Source organism: Mesocricetus auratus, unplaced genomic scaffold, assembly GCF_017639785.1.
Source record: "Mesocricetus auratus isolate SY011 unplaced genomic scaffold, BCM_Maur_2.0 Super-Scaffold_100676, whole genome shotgun sequence".
NCBI classification, from domain to species: Eukaryota; Metazoa; Chordata; class Mammalia; order Rodentia; family Cricetidae; genus Mesocricetus; species Mesocricetus auratus.
Window position 1 is genome coordinate 13,883,301 of NW_024429266.1, and position 18,474 is coordinate 13,901,774.

The following is an 18,474-nucleotide window of genomic DNA, read 5'->3' on the forward strand; positions in this document are numbered from 1 at the left end:
GTCATTTGCCATCAAATCAAAGAGCATCAGTGCTTGAATAAATTTAACAAATTATGCATAATACCTACAATCTAAAGCTTAAATAAACCAGACCTTAAGAAACAACAAGAGGGCTGAGGAAAATGGCTCAATGGGTAAAGTTCTAACCACGCAAGTATGAGGGTCAGAGTTCAAATCCTAGGACCCAGGTAAAGCTGAGCTTGCTAGCAATCTGTGATCTCAGTGCTGCTATATCCAGATGGGAGGTGAAGAAAGAACCCCTAGTAGCTCAGAGCCAGCTAGCTAAGTATAGAACCTCGAACTACAGAGACCTGGTCTCAAAGTGGAAGGCAATATTCAACACCTGAATTCGAGACACACGGTTACACCAGTGCGCCACCATATGCACATAGATTTTTCAAAAGAGAAACTCCTTGTCTGTGAACTAGATTTAACAGTATTAGATGTCAGTTTTCCCAAACTCACTCAATGACTCAGCTCCGAACTAGTAGGCATGATGGAAATTGAACACACTAATTCTAAAACACAGAAGTCCTAGAATTACTAACACAACCCTACACTCCCACACCATTCACTGCATGCTCTACACTTTTTAGTATAAAGCCACAGGAATCAATTTATTGTGCTGCTGGCACAAACAAGACCAAGTGATAGAACAGGCAGCACACAGCACACACACACTTACAAAGCCAACTGAATTTTTTCTTTATCAAAATGCTAGCAAAAGTAATTCAATAAAAGCAAAGTATGTGTAAACAATACTTCAGAAAACACAAAATAATTTATACCAATTGAATAGCAGACACAGACCTAAATGGAAAAGATTTTTTTGAAAGACTACAGAAAGAATTTCTTTGGGGGGTAGGTGTTGGGACAGGGTCCCACATAGCCCAAGCTAACCTCAAACTCACTAGGTAGCCAAGATTGGTGCTTAACTCCTGCCTCAGCTTCCCAAGTATCAGGATTACAAGTGTGCACCTGATGGGAGAGTACTGTGTATATGTCAATAAAGCACTGTTAGCCAATAGGGAAGCAAGATAGATGGGACTAGGAGTCTAGGGGGATTCTGGGAAATGTAGTGAAGAAGCTGGTTGCCATGTGACTCCCGGGAGGAAGAGACACAGCAGGAGTGCATCCTAGCAAAAGATTAAGTTCTTGTAAAATATATATAAGTAATTATGGGTTAATAATCAAGTCAGACTTAGCCAATAAGAAACCAAGCAAACGACCAACAGCTTCATAATTAATATAGTGTCTTGTGTGTTATTTGAGGGTTCAGACAGCTCAGCAGGGCCCAGGTGGATGTCAGGGAAAACTACACGTTACACGCACCATCATGCCTAGGACTTTATAGGAAGAATTGCTGAGAAGATGACAGCTGTGGAGTAATGGATTAGAAGTTTCAAGCACTTAACTGCTTTTGAAGAGGACCTGGGTTCAGTTGCCAGCAACCACATGGAGGCTCACAACCTTCAGTAACTATAGTTCCAGAGATCTAACACCTTCTTTTGACCTGTTAAGGCACCAGGCAACACAGTGCACACACATACATGCAGACAAACCACTCATACACATAAAATAAAATTTGTTTTTTTTAAGATGAAAGGAAAATATTCATCCTCTTCATGTTAGGAAAAAGCTCTTAAACACAAAAATCACTAATCATTACAGTTTAATTATTGAAAGGAAAGGAAAACCCAAACCAGGAAAGGAAAACCCAAACCACTTTCTGTACATATATATCCATAAAATTATTTACATCCAGAATATACTAGTAACATTCAACTCCTATCTCTCTGATCCAAAAATGTTTACTTGTTCAAAGGATATTCACATGATATAGAAGAACACGAAAAGTTACTGAGCTTTAATAAGATTTAGCAAAAGAAAAAAATTCAAAATGGAGTCAAAATGAACATCCTACATACCTACCAAAAGCGGCATAAGTTAGGAAAATGACACTAGTGTTACAGAGAGTATGACTCAGGACTTAGGAAACTATTTGGCACTGTCTACTAAAGCTAACTATGCCTACCCCAGGACACAGGAATTCCATCCCTAGGTTTATATAAAACATAAATGAATGCTTATACCTCACCAAAGATGTAAATAAAATGTTTCTGACAGCAATATTCTGAACAGCCAAAACCATAAGTAACTCTAGCAACCACCAACACTATTATGAATAAAAAAACATATGGCATATTCACACAAAGAAATACTGTGAGCTAGCAAGTGGAAAACTAGGACACAGAGCCAGCATGACAGGTCAGTGGGGAAAGGCACTCGCTGCCAAGCCTGATGATCTGAGCTCAATTTCCAGAAACCCACATGGTGGAAAGAGAGAATCATTCCCACAAGTTGCCCTCCAACCTCTGTGGGCATGCCACGACACATAACACAAATACATACATGCACACAGAAAAAGCAGGGACACTGGAACATAAAGAGATAATAAATGTTAAACAACAGACAAAAAGAAAAACAAGGGTGTGACACATAAGTATAATGTTGAGTATAGAAGCTGGAAACAAGAATATATAGTAATTCTATTAATACAAAATTAAAAATCAGGTCACATAAATCTATAGTAAGAGGAGAGGGCTAGCATGGAATTGGAATTCCACTTAGTATCTTTAAGGCTACAGGAAACAAACTTAAAGAATTCAGATGGGCATTTAAAGTAAATGCTAACAGTTAAAATATTTCTACTAATATCAGACTAATAAATGTCAAAGAGCATCACAGAGATAACAAGAATACTCTATAATGACACAAGAATTCATCATTAAGAAGATAAATCATTGTATTTGTTATCAGAAAAACTGAAAGAAATAAAGAAAGAAAAGAAAAAATTCTCTCAGGAAGAAATAGGTCAGGGAAAAAAAAGAAATATCAAGAAAAAAATGAAAGAAATAGAGAAATAAGTCAACCCCTTTCTCAAGAAATGGCAACTCAATAGAAAATAAAAAATTAAATTTTTAAATAGCTAAATTAATGAATTTGACCTAATAAAATCCAATCACACAAGATATGCTATCTCAGCTCTGATCACATTATAACTCAATGGCGGAAAATCCTTGAGGAGCTTAGATGAACTTTTAAACTCATGGACACAAACCAAAACACATAGAAAACGTAAAATCACACTGCTAATTGGAGCAAACAATAATGGTAACATGACAGCAGTGTTTGGAGGAAAACAGTCTGAATGCACATTCTGATAGAACTAGAAACCAATATGCTAAACTATCTACTTCAGTAAATTAGAAGAATGCACAGCAAGTTAATAAATAACCAAGGAAAATGAAACACTAAAAAGTAGGAATTAGCCAGGCGTTGGTGGTGCACACCTTTAATCCCAGCACATGAGAGGCAGAGGCAGGGGAATCTCTCTGAGTTCCAGACCAGCTTGGTCTACAAGAGCAACTCCAGGACAGCCTCCAAAGCCACAGAGAAACCCTGTCTCAAAAAAACCAAAAAAAAAAAAAAAAAAAGTGGGAATTAATCTACAACAACAAAACTGAAGAGGCTAAAAGTCAATTCAATGAAAAAAAAAAAGATAACTGACAACTCCCTTCCAAGACAAATTTAAAAATGAGATCAAGATCAACCAACAGTCATATGAATCAATAATTGATCAATATAATACTAAGTTCTAAAAATTATATCAGGTGAATAAACTGACACATAAGTTTGAATTCAAGGCTCAGAAGGCTTCACCTGTGAAGCCTGAGAAGCATATAAGGAAAGTGACAGTTACTTCAGGAACTTGCAAAAACAGTGAGAGAGGGAACACTCTTCCCATGAAACCAGCAGAACCAAGACCCCAAAATCTGACGGAGGTATTAAAAGAAAATTACAGGCCAATTTCTGTCCAAAAATCAGGTTAAAAAACTTAAGATGCACACATTTTTAAAGCAAGCCAAATCTACTGATGCATAAAAAGGGTAATGCACACCCAAGCTGGAATCATTTTATAAATATAAAGTTAGTTTAACATTTGAAATTAACAAATGAAGTGCAACACATTAACCAAACAAAAGAGAAAACTGACTAGTATCTCAACAGATGTAGATGAAGCATTTTATCAAAATTCAACACATTTCATTATTTTAAAAGTAAAATTAATACAATGACTAGCCATGAGGTTAACAAATAAAATTCAGCTAATTGCAATTATTTGTATTTTCAACAATTAGAAAATAAAACTTAAGCCATTTTAATTAAAATAATCTCAGGAATACCACACATCTAGTAAACCTGCTAAAAGATGAGGACTCCTCTATACTGATTGAAGTTACAGTCTTATAAAGCCCTAAATAAAAGGAGACACGTATCTTGTGCATGGGCTAGCTGACTCAATCTTAAAACTTCAATTAATTATAAACTCATCTCCAGTTTTAATGGTATCCTAACCCAAACTTCAGATCTCCGTAGCTTGCTCTCTTGCTGTCCCCCTCCCCGTGTGTGTGTGTGTGTGTGTGTGTGTGTGTGTGTGTGTGTAAACAACATTCTAAAGTAATATGAAAACACAAGAAGAGGAAAGACCAGGATCAGGAGGAAGAAACTCTAACAGACTTCTTAGGAGATGAAGCAGCATTAGATAGTGTGGCCTTGGCACAAGAAGGAAAAAACTAGAAACAAAATTCCGTACACATTAAAAGATGAAGCATCATAGAAAACAATTCCAGGCAAAATATTTCACTCATAACTTTAATCTATTTTCTGATCAGCCATATCAATCATAACAGCAAGTAAATATCAATCAGCATTATATTCTAAAACAATTAGCAAACATTCTATAAAAATCATCTCTTACCTCCCCAAAAGCTCCTCGACCAATCACCTTTAATATTTCAAAGTCTTCTCTGTGTAAACGCATTTGCTTCACTTTAGAAGTAAATGGTTTGGCTGAAAACAATAGAACAGTATGAATTACTTTAATGAAAGGTGATACAAATTAGATATACAATAGATGAGTATTTCTTAAACGATAAAAATCCAAATTATAATAAAGAGCTAAACCAAAGAACCTTTAAAATCTAACCAAACTATAGATTTTGTTTGTTTGAGACCAGGTCTTGGGCATGTAGCCCTTACTGGCCTTCAACTCACTGCGTAGCCCAGGCAAATTTGTAATTCTCCTGCCTCTGCCTTTAGTAGTGCTAGGGTTGGGCCGGGCGTTGGTGATACAAACCAGCACTCGGGAGGCAGATGCAGGTGGATCTCTGTGAGTTCGAGGCCAGCCTGGTCTACAGAGCGAGTTCCATGACAGCCTCCAAAACAATACAGAGAAATCCTATCTCGAAAAAAACAAAAACAAAAAATAAAAAAAAGAAATGCTAGGGTTGCAGGTGTGTTGTGTGTGTTGTATCTGTCTGTTTTGCATGTTTGCATGTGCAGGTGCACATGTGTGAGCCGCACATGTATGTACAAGTACAGATGAAAAGACAACTTTGAATAAGTGAATAGTACACTGAACTTCCTGAGACAATAATATATACATTTATGTTACTACTATATGCTTCCACAAAATCTGTATACTTGTCAGATTCTTGTTTCTCATATATAATTCTACAGCATTGGTTTGCCTTATGTTTTTAGGGAATATGCTTCTGTGTAGAAATATACGATCCTTTATTTCTTCTTAAGACACACATTCTTTTACCTTTGCTAAAACATTTTAACAACTATGAGCTTATGTGAATCAAATTTCAATTACTCTGGCTTAAAAACAGTTTATTTCAATGCTGTCAGTTTGTCAAGGATTTTACAAGATGCTAAACATACTAATATGAAAATAAAAAGCAACAAAATCTTGTTTCTAAATAAATTATGCAAAAAACTTTTTAAAATTTTCAGTGTCGATGACTGAAAATTACTAATTTTTTAAAAATCATGGTACATGCTACAAAAAAATGAGGGAAATAAAAATTAACAGGATTCTCTTATTTAGTAACTAAATATACCTATTTTTTGCTTAAAAAATTCTGCAACTGCTAAGGGTTGACAAGAATATAACTGAGAGGCACAGTAATGTTTAACTCCTGGAACTGTTCCTTGGCTCTGAAATTCTTATTTTCTTTTTCATAGTCTTAACAGGGCATGCTACTGCTTAGGTAGCCTTAAGAACTTGAACCCTTCTTCTTCTTCTTCTTCTTTTTTTTTTTTTTTAGTAAACCCTTCTTTTGACTTTAATGATTCTTTCAATGCACAGCTGAAATTTTTCTGCTTTGATTTCATTTAGAACTTTTCCTTCTGTGTTTATAAACAAATTTTGTCTATAATTATCTTTCCTCTGTAATGTGTGCACCTAGTTTGGCACCAATAAGGAGCCCAGCTCACTAAGCCTGCAAGTTTTCATCCCTTTACTGTTCACTGAAGCATCATCATTTCAGTTTGTTTAAAAATGTGTGAAAACACATCAATAAAACCTTTAAAAGACAATACAAAACATCTAGCATGTGTGTCTTTTCAGTGGACTTTTGAAAACTGATTCATTACAAATCTACAAATGACAACCATGCCCACAAACAGATATGCACACAGGCATTCACAAATAATTTTTAAAAAATTTTTAAAGGACTTAAAAGGATTATTTATAAAAAGTGCTTCTCTCTCTCTCTCTCTCTCTCTCTCTCTCTCTCTCTCTCTCTCTCTGTCTGTCTCTCTGTCTCTCTGTTTCTCTGTTTTGTTTTTCAAGACAGGGTTTCTCTGTGTAGCTTTGAAGCCTGTTCTGGAACTAGCTCTGTAGACCAGACTAGCCTTGAACTCACAGAGATCTACCTGCCTCTGCCTCTCGAGTGCTGTGTTTTTTGTTTGTTTGTTTTTTTAAATACCACATATAAGAAATTGAACAAAATTACTAGACTCCCTGAATATAGGTGACAATGGTGCAGCTGGGGTAATATTTGAGGCCACTAACAGGGGGTCCAAGATTTATCTCTAATGTACAAACTGACTTAGTGGAGCCCATTCTATATGGAGAGATACCTTGTTCAGCCTAGACACGAGAAAGGGGGTCCTGTCTCAACAAGACGATGGGACAGACTCAGTAGACTTGGAGCAGATGGGAGGTGGGGTGGAGAGAAGTAGGGGCAGCGGGAGGAGAGGAGGGAGGGGGAATTGGGACTGGAATGTAAAAAAAATAATGAAATAAATTACAATGCTACTGAGATTAAATTAGCAAAATTATCATAAGCAACCTATGTTGCCAAATTAATTGTGACAAATTATTCTTACAGAGTAGTTAACTGTTTTTCAAAATTGAAAGTCTAAATCATTCAATAAATTGAATCAGGGTGTTAGTCTTCCACAAAGAAACCACCACAAAAAAAAAAGGCATGCCATGGAACACTCTAAAGGCACAGAAGAAATCACTGGCACACAGGTATCTCCCAAGAGCAAAGAGACTACACAGCATCCAAATGAAGCTTTCTATTTATCATCTTCTGAAGACCATGGTCCTGGAGAGAGACCTGGAACTAACACCACAGAAAGTGTAGTGACTCCAAGTGGAGAGCAGTAGGAAGTAATGCAGTATCACAGTGGACCTGCAACTGCCCAAGGTAAATCATCAGAATCTAATCAGCAGCAAACAATTGGACAAACTTGAATGAGGGACCAAGACTACAAAATAAATGACTTGTGGCATGATAAGTTTCAAAATGGAGCAGTAACATGAAAGATGAAGCCTGTTCCTCAATGAGACAAGGCAACTAAATGCAGGGAATAATTATGGACTAGATTCTGAATCACAACATTAAAAATGGAGGTTAATGTACAGATATTATTAGAACAAACTCTTCACCGAGTTTGACCTGAATTCAATCCCCAGAAACCGCATGGTAGAAGAGAACAGACTCCAGCAATTGTTCTCTGACACCACACATGTCACTAAAGGATATAAATGGAGCGCGCGCGCGCACACACACACACACACACACACCACCACCACCACACGTCACTAAAGGATATAAATGGAGCGCGCGCGCGCACACGCACACACACATACACACACACACAAAGCAAATAAATGTAATTTTAAAAGTTCTTAATTATTATAAAGTTAAATGTTAAGTTGATTATTATACTACAAAGCAATACAAGACAGAGTCTTTATTCTAAGGAAATAGATGAAGAACTATGTAAAGCTATAATGTCTTGGTATCAATAAATAATTTATCTTTAGAAGGTTCAGCAAAATAATGTATTCATGTTTGTGTACAGAGAAAACAAAGAATGACACAATGTCCAAAAACAAAGCAAACAGATCAATCTAGAAAAGTATATGGAAATTCATTAAGCTGTTCCTGCAACTTCTAATTCCTCAATTTTCTTTTTTAAAAAGTCTACAGTTGTTTTACCTGTCAAACATAAAATACTGCTTGCAATGGTATATAAATAGCCATTTTGTGAGACAATCATTCAAAGGGATATTATTCATACATACAAAGACATGAAGTATCAAGCCACAGAAAGACACAAATGACTCTTCAATGCATGTTGTTGAGTCTAAGACTGAGTTCGACAGCACATCCTACTCATGAATCTTCAGTAGATTGAGATTTTCAAAATATAGTTTTAAAAACAAGATTCAACTTTTATAAAAAGTAAAGGAAGTATTAATTCAAAATCATGTGAGAAATAAAAATCCGAAATATCAAATAACACCAAAACTCAGACTCACTGCTCATGCACTTGCAGAATTTCAGTCAATGGAAAGATCAGGAACATGGAAAGGATGCCTGGCTTTGGTCACTTGTATTCAGCACAAGACTACAAGTTAAAGCCTGAGCAAGTAGATCAGAATAAATAAATAATGAAAGCTATCTAAACAGGATAGGAGAAAATGTTTGCAGGTGGCATGAAAACACTCAGGAATATGGGAAATGCAAAGTAAATAAAGGAATTCAGCAAAGCTACAGGATATAAAATCAATACACAAAAGTCAGCTGCATTTCATACTTTATAGGAAACCTACAGTTAGTTAGTTGTTGCTTAGAGCTAATATCCTTTATATGGCAGCTAATGAATGTAGAACTTTCTTGGGATGTGACAAAAAAAAAAAGGCCTAAAATTGAGCTGTAGATAACACAACCATGAGCAAACTAAACACATTAAACTGTATTCTTTACGTCAGTGAATTGTCCGATATAAATAAGATCTCATTAAAAACTACTTTAAGAATCAGTTTGGAACAGCAGGCTAATGGTACAAGCCTACACAGCTACACAGGGGGCTGAGGATCACAAGTCTACAGCCTGACTGGGCTATAGACTGAGTTCAAGCCAGCCTGGACAACTTAAACTTTGACTCAAGAAGAGGAGGAATGGAGATTTTCTATATATTTGCAATAAATAATTAGAAAATATTTAAATTACATTTACAAATGAAATACACAATAAAGCAGCCAGGTGTGGTGGTGTATCCTTTAATCCCAGCATTTGGTAGACAAAAGTAGGCTGATCACTCTGAGTTTGAAGTCAGCTTTGACTATATAAGAGAGTTTCAAGTCAAACAAGTTTACATAGTGAGACCCTGTCCTAAAACAAACAAAAACAATACAAAAATTAGGAATAAATTTAACAAAGGAGGTGAGACACTTGTATACTGAAAACTATAAAAATGTTGCTTTAAAAAAAATGAAATGCAGTCTAAGTGAATGGAAAGACATTCCATATTCTGGATTGAAAAGATTTAATACAGCTAAAATGCCATCACACCCAAATAACTAACTGAGTCTGGACAATACCCACAACATTATAATGGTACTTCTGGTAAAAACAGAAAAACCTACCCTAAAGTTCATATGAAATCTCAATGTAGATTGGATAGCCAAAACAATCTGTAAATAAGAGATGTTGCTCACATCATTTTAAAACTCACTACAAAACTACAATAGCCCAAAACAGTATGGTACTAGTACAAAAACACACGGTTCAATAGAATAAATCACAGAACTGAGAAACACACCTTCTCCTAAGTGTTCAATTGATTTCAAATTGAGTTCAAGGATAATCCGAAGAGAAAACAAAAGTCAATATAATTGGGCATATAATATATATATATATAGTTTTAAATATATATATATATAATTTTAAAATAATGTTAAGAATGATTGAAGATACTTGACATCAACTGACCTCCATGTGCACCTGCACATATACATGCACAGGCATGAACACACACACACAAAATGAACGTGGGTCCTTACATCATATACATCAGAATGTACTGTATGAAGCCGGGCGTTAGTGGTGCACGCCTTTAATCCCAGCACTCGGGAGGCAGAGGCAGGTGGATCTCTGTGAGTTCGAGGCCAGCCTGGCCAGTGAGTTCCAGGACAGCCTCCAAAACAATACAGAGAAACCCTGTCTCAAAAAACCAAATATATATATATATATATATATATATATATATATATATGTATGTATGTATATATGTATATATGTGTGTGTGCATGTATATGTGTGTGTATATATACTGTATGAAAAAAATCAATTAAAAAATTTTAAAGCTGAAACTAAAAATTGTAGAAGAAAACATGGAAATCTGTATGGCATCAGATATGGCAATGATTTCTTATATGTAAAACAAAATACACCGCAAAAAATGTTTAAGGGGATATGATACAGAAGTGAATAGTTTAATTTGGTATAGATTTTAGTTTATTGATACAGATTTAAGGTCAATTTTGTTATTATATATATTTCTACTCTTGTTTAAGGTATTATGTTTATGCAAATCATTTAAAAAATGCAATGTATAGTAAAGATATACAAATTAATAGTCATCAAAATTTAAACTTTTATTGTAAGATGCTATTAAGACTGTCAAAAGAGGTGGAAAGGCCCCCAAAATAGTAAAAACATTGCAAGACATATATCAAATAAAGGATTAATACTAGAACATGTAAAAACACAATAACAAAAATATCCAATTCAAAATCAGTTTGAATAGCATTTCTCCAAACAAGGTATATAAATAGCCAACAAACCCATGCAAAGATGTCCACTACCACTAGCCAAAAGAGAAATGCAAACCTAACCACAATGAGTTACCACTTCAGACTCTAGAGTTTTATTAAATAATTAAATAAAATGAAATAAAAATAACAAATGTTTATAAGGGTGTGGAAAAATCAGATGTTTACAGATTGCTGGTGGGACTACCTAGGATACTGCTGCTTTGAAACACAGATGGCTCCTCAAAAACTAAACATAGATTCACCATATGACCCAAAAATTCCACTTCTAGATATCCAAAAGGACTGAAAGAAGATACCTGCTTAGCAAGTTTCATTTACATTATTATTCACAATAGCCAAAAGGTGGAAACAATGCAAGCTATCAAAAATGAATGCATTAGGAAAACATAGGGTTAACACATAATGTTGGGGGAAGTCCTGTGCATTTGTCAATAAAGTACTGTTGAGCCAATAGGAAACCTAGATAGGAGGGACTAGGAGTCCAGGAGGACTCTGGGAAGGAGAAACACAAGAGAGTCGAGATGTAACGCCATTGGGGTAGGAAGCCCGGAAACCTCTCCGGTAAGAGACATACTTAGATTAACAATTATGGAGTAATTACTTAAGTCAGAGCTAGCCAGTAAGAAACAAGCAAGGCCAACAGCTTCATAATTAATACAGCGTCTTGTGTGTTTATTTGGGGACTACAACACGGCAGAGCCCAGGCGGCTGGCGGGGGATAAACCAAAGCGGCTAGCAAGGAAAAACCTTCACTTAACAACATAATACATACAGTACAATTATCATTCAGCCTCAAAATGAAATAAAAATCTGATATATGCTACAATATAGCGGGATCTTGAAAACATTCTAAGTAAAATAAGCCAGATATCAGATATTATATTACTTAACTTTTATGAAATACATAAAATGAGAAAATTCAGAGAAACTAAAATAGAGTTTATCACCAAGAGTTAAGGAGCAGGAGGAACAGGGAATTGCCATCAAATGATTATAGGATTTCACTTTGGTATAATGATGCATTTTTTGAAATGATGGTTATACAATATCATGAATACAATGCCTCTGAAATGTATATTTAAAATGGTTACAATGGAGCCAGGCACAGTAGTGCACACCTGTAATTCCAGCACTTATGAAGTAGATACAAGAGGATCAGGAACTCAAGGTCATCCTCAGCTACACAGCAAGTTCAATTCCTGCTTGTGATATATGAGACTGTCTCAAATAAACACCACCAACCATAAAAAGGAAAAAATGACAAATTGATATTATATATTTTATAATTTTTAAATTCTTAAGATATCAAAGCCATTGAATTATAAATTTCAGATAGATGAGCTATATTAATCCATAAGCCAAACATCAATAAACCTTTAAAATAAAACTATAAACAAGTTTGATAAGGTAAACTGACATATACAAGACTTATTAAACTGAAAACAAAAGCTAACCAAAAACAATTTCAGTATCCAGCTCCTACACATAAAATGAGCTTAACCTCAACTATATAACAGGATCACAAAACAAGTCCACAGTAATCCACAATCTAGTTTGTCCTGAGGCTGAATTATAAGTCTAAAAGAAAGAATGTTGAAGGATACTTTAGATTAAGTATATGTATACCTATTGACTATTCTAATTTCTGATTAGAAGGAACAAAGAACAGAAATTAATAAATGTCTATATATGGGTATACAGTTATCTTGTTATAATATGCTATTTTTAGCATTATAAAGAAAATGAACCAAAACCAGGATGAGAGTAATCAAATTACTGAACACTCTATCACATTATTATAGTTGAGAGTTTAGAAACTCAGTAGTAGAACCATAAGACTAACATGTCAACTACTTGAACGTTTCCTCTTTCTCCACTGCATAAAAAAAAAGCTGATGATACATTTAATTTGCTTCTAAAGGTTATCAGCAATATTTAACAAAAATGCTTTATACAAATACATGTTTATCTTTAAAACTATGAGAATATTTACTAAATCCCACCAGGAACTCTACTGATGAGAATAACTGGGTATTAGTGACAACTTGCAAAAACATCCTAAATCATCATTTAAAAAACCTGAAAAATATTTAATAATCAGTACACCATCCAAGGGATTCACTGGATTTGTTCTATTGCTAGACAAATTAATGTTTTTCTGACTAAAATGTTGTATTTAAGAACATCTGGCAAAGTACTTACTACATTAGCTAATGATGGCAATACCTTGACCTCTTTGGTGCAGTTCATTAAAGCACCTTCACTCGTGGCAAATACTTTCTGAAGGCTTTGCCATGCTCCCTCCCCTGAAAATGTCCCCTCAGTTCTTTTTTTTTTTTTTTTTTTTTTTTTTTTTTGGTTTTTCGAGACTGGGTTTCTCTGTATTGTTTTGGAGCCTGTCCTGGAACTCACTCCGTAGACTAGGCTGGTCTCGAACTCACAGTGATCCACAAACAAACAAACAAAAAAAGATAATGGAAAAACAGAAAGAGAATACTCCATGCTAAGGGCTAAGGCAGATGAAGAGAAATGAAGAATGATGAAAAATGAGTAATTACCAAAGCCATATTAATAATGTTACCAGCTAGATGTGGTGGCACAGGCTTTTGGTACCATTCCTAGAGATGCTAACACATAACAACACATCCTAGGGGAAAAGACCTTTAAAATAAAATGGTAAAAACGTTTGATAAGGTAAACTGACATATACAAAACTTATTAAACTGAAAACAAACTATATATTCTTATTCTATAATAAAGGATTCTAAAATGTATCACAACCATATTACCTGGGTTTGATTCCCAGCATACAAATAATGGCTCACAATCACTTGTATAAAGAATAAAGTTATAAGTTCTGAGATATTTGGCAGTGATGGTGCTGAAGTTAAAACTATTTCATTCATCTTTCAGAGTGTATACTAGAAAAATTGTTTGATAACGAGTCACTGGACAAAGCTTCTAAACAATCCACGTGTACACATGGTTTGTCAGCAGTGAGAGCACAGAGCAGCGCACACACAGCCAAGCAACACAGAAACGCTGGCTCAGCAGCACAAGCCACGCACGGGCAAGTACGGAACTCAGATCCCTGAAACCCACAGAAAGCTGCGCATGGCAGCACACATTCGTAACTCAGTGTTCCTACAGAAAGATGGGAAACAGACAGGAGCTCACGAGCAAGCTAGCCTGGTGTGTGCAGCAGATAACAAACACACACCCTGTCTCAAACAAGATGGTGGGTAAAGACCAAACTCCTAGGTTGTCATCTGACCTCCACATGTGCAATGTGCTAATATTCCAAATCACATCACACACAAGAAATGCTAAATTAAATGGACAACCATGAAAAAATAAATATACAAGGAAACTCATAAAAGAGAAGAGAGAAGAGTCCCAATACGGAGGTTAATTTAAGGTGTCAGCCTGACTGAGAGACGCTGAATTCATAAAGCATGCTTCTAGTGTGTCTGTGAGTGTTTCCAGAAAGACTAGCAGGTGAATCAGCTGAGTGCGAATGACTAGCGCTGATTATGGGAAGGCACCATGCAATTCTCTGGGTGCCCAGATGAGAAAGAAAAGTGGGAGAAGGGTAATCACACCATGCTTGTGTAATCTCTTGCTCTCTCGCCTCTGGCTCCTGCTCTCTCTAGCTCTAAATTCCAGAATAGACTTTTTGTCTGCTGCTGCCATCACCATCATTGTAGGACATCATTTCAGGTTCCTTGATCTTTCTATCTGAGATTTAGACCGACCTCGCCTCCCATCCTGACTCTTGGGCCTCTAACTATGACTCAATACTATATCATCATCACCCTTCAATCTGAGGTTCTGAAGTTTAGAGATGATACCATTACTGGGTTCCCCAGCCAGCCATTCTGCAGGCAGCCATTTCAGAATGTTTAAGCCTCTACAGTATATAATTATTTGAACCAATTGAACAAATCTAGACACTGACACAGATAAGACAGACAAACAGACAGACAGACACAGACACAGACATAAACACCCCTTGTAAGCCAATATAATATGTGCCATATCTGTTTCTCTATCAACTTTGACTAATACAATCAAGAACCAGAAATAAGTCTACTCAAAACTTTAAAGAAGTATATCCCATACCAGTAGATGCTATAAAAGCATAAGGGACAGAGCAGATGGTTCAGCAGTTAAGAGCACCGGCTGTTCTTCCAGAGGACCCAAATTTGATTCCCAGCACCCATATATATGGCAGCTCACAACCCTGTATATCTCCAGTTTCTGGGTAATGCCTTCTTCTGGCCTCCATTGGCACCAGGCACACACATAGTATACAGACACATATGCAGGCAAAACACATATACACTTAAAATAGAAATAATTTTTTAATGTAGGGGGCTAGGGAGATGGCTCAGTGGTTAAGAGCACTGGTTATTATTCCATGGGAGCAGGGCTCAATTCTCAGCACCCACACGATGACTCATAACTATCTATAGTTCCATTTCCCAGGGACCTGATGTCCTCTTCTGGCCCCTGAAGGCACCAGGCACACATGTGGTGCACAGACACACGTGCAAGCAAAACACATAAACATGCTAAGATTTAAAAAAAAAAAACTTTAAATTTAAAGCATGAAGGACTTTTGGTCCCGGCACAAACCCTAAAATCCAGAACCACAAAGAAATGAGGGAATGCTGGTGACCTATACGGGAGAGAACTGAAATCAGTAACCTCCATTAAAGAAATACCTATGACACTTTCTTCAGATAATGAAGTAGTAAAAATCCTGGTCCTCAATGCCTAGGACAAAGCCAGAGGTACCACAAATGTGTGGGTCTGCAGGGCAATGGTACAACACCCTGGCAACTCTGTCGGTGGGAAGGCTATGGTAGGAAGATCATGAGTTCAAGGCCAGCCTGGGATATATAACGACATAACATGTATCAAACATAAAACCAACCTCATAATCCAAGGAAAAGTTCTGTCAGCTCCAAGATTTCCAAGCACTCTTGGGACAAGGAAATGCCTAAGCTGAGGCTAACACCTCAGTGATAGAGTGCTCACTTAGGATGTGTAAGGGTCTCAGCACAACCAAAGACAGATAATAATGGAAATAAACAAAAGCTAGTTCTCATGAATTCAGTGATAGAGTGCTCACTTAGGATGTGTAAGGGTCTCAGCACAACCAAAGACAGATAATAATGGAAATAAACAAAAGCTAGTTCTCATGAATTCAGGGGCTGTTGCTTATCTGGTCTGTTTGGTACTTTAAAGCCTGGCACTTCACAAGCCACATGTCAGCCATGCCAAGCACTTTCCTCTCCTCTAACACTCAGCCAGGCACAAGTGTAAAACTTGTTTTCTGTCCCTTGAACCAACAACATAAAGGGGCCTGAGAGCTCCTGGTAGGGGCCCCTTCCCTGAGGAGTGAAAACAAGGACTAACCCTTTCCCAGAGTCCCTGTCTGTCTGCTTAGGACACTATATAATGACGTGCTCTTTCTTTCATGAGCCAGCTGTCTTGTGCCAAGTGACAGAACTAACAAGATGCTTCAGAGACCTCTGGTCCAGCACTCTGCTTGGCTGAGCCAGTGACCCACCCTGGGGCCGCCCACCTGCCTCAGGACTTCTTGCTTAGTAATGAAAGTCCTGTGTTGGAAGCCATTCGCTGTCAGTCGGACTCTTTAGTACTTACAGCCAAGTACATCCAGTTACAAATACTAAAAACAAACTCAAAATGTAATTCCCTCTCTCCTGTGACATTAATCAAAAATGTGTCTCCATGTTTCCATAGAGAAACTATACATGTTTGAGCATTTTTCTAATTTCTCCTTACTTAGAAGAGAACTCATCATTTTTCAGGCTCAGTCCTTATCTAACAAACTCAGTATTTTATATTCATTTCTCTCCTGTTTAGATTTTTAAAACTTCAAAAGCGTAAGCATAATCCCCGCTGTGCCTCTACTTCTAAGGGATGGTAACGTAAGCACACTAAACTATGAGACAATGCTTAAAACTCAGGACAAGTAACTCTTAACAAAACAACTTAACGCTTTGAACGGTGACCGGGACCTACAAGGTTCCCCCTGAACATTGAAAGAAACAGGTAATTTCTGCAAGGGAAAAAGTAAATAGAGTCCCAATGAGAAGGGAATTCTACTTTTACTACTGGAAACACATAAATCCCAAGTTTTTAGAACAGTTTCAGCCACTAAGATGCAGTTTAAGGGGCAGGAACGCTGTGCGTAGGAGAAGAGGGGCAGGAGGAAAAAGGGAAGAAATGGAGGGAGACGTAGAAGCAAAAGGAGGTGAGTGGAAGCCACTTTCTTAAAACCTTACAGAAAGACGACTGGAACCAGATAAATCCTGACTTTACAGCAGTTGTTACAGGTACCTCCTAAACCAGCTGATAACAGCATAATGTGGGAAGGTGGATAAGGAATCCAGTCAGGAGCAAGGGAGAAGTCCCCAGTGGCAGTACTGCTACGAAATTCCTTCATTTCTACACTTTGCAAGAGCTGAAATCCAGCAGAAGACACTCCACCCACATTATCCCCGTCAGATTAGAGCAGGGGTTACAGGACAGAATTCTCTGAAGAAGCCTAAAAGACAGCAACTGACCGTATACCCACAACATGCATGTGCAAGTCTCATGCATGTTCCTAGAGGAAAAAATGCCACATAAGTAGAGAAGAAAACGGGATCTGGAAAATATGTCGAACTGATCCAAAAGGTAGTTAACAATATGCAAAGAAGTAAATACAGAAAATGTATTTAAATGATAAAATGCACGTCCCCATAAATTTGTACTCCTAATAAATGTAAACAGCATGCATACACCAGCTAAAATATAAAGATTTCATACTGAGGAACAAATATCCAATTATATGCTATTTCCAAAAGGCACTCATATTCAAAAGTACAGAAAAAGACATGAAAATGAAAGGGTTTTAAAAAACCAAGTACAAAATAATCCAATAAGGTTACATTACTTAAATTCAAATAAAGATAAAAGAGGAAGTTTATGGCGAAAAGCGCTACTACACATGATGAAATTCACCAGGAAAAATAATAATTCTACACTTTATGGATCTAATGAATCTTTCCTCAAAATATACAATGAAAAAAGCTTAGAAGAATTATGTAGAAAATTGGAAAATCTTCCACTGAGGTATAATTTTAATACACATGTATCAGTAACTGATGACAAAGCAAACAAAAATTTGAGCAACCTAAGCAACAAGTTAGATCTAGAAGACACAATAGTTGAAAACCATAGGGAATACACAAATGTTACACATATGGTAGTGTTGATACAAGGTAGAAAATTTTAAACTAATGTCTTTTGAAAAGTATAAATTAAAACACTCACAAGCCAAAAGAGAAAACAGAAATAGAAAATTAGAAAGCACTTAAAATGGAACAAACTAGAAATCTTTTTTAAAAATCACTTGTGCGATGCAACTAAGTAAGATGGTATTTAGAAAGCCAGAGTCTTCTGCA

General features: G+C 36.4%; 1 protein-coding gene across 1 annotated transcript in view; it reads right to left on the reverse strand.

Annotated features, from left to right (window-relative positions):
• Cdc42bpa (CDC42 binding protein kinase alpha) overlaps positions 1–18,474 on the reverse strand; it is a 176,399-nt gene that overhangs the window by 136,804 nt on the left and 21,121 nt on the right. The window contains 1 exon segment of the mRNA XM_040737372.1: positions 4,823–4,914. Within this exon segment, the coding sequence (XP_040593306.1) occupies positions 4,823–4,914 (92 nt within the window).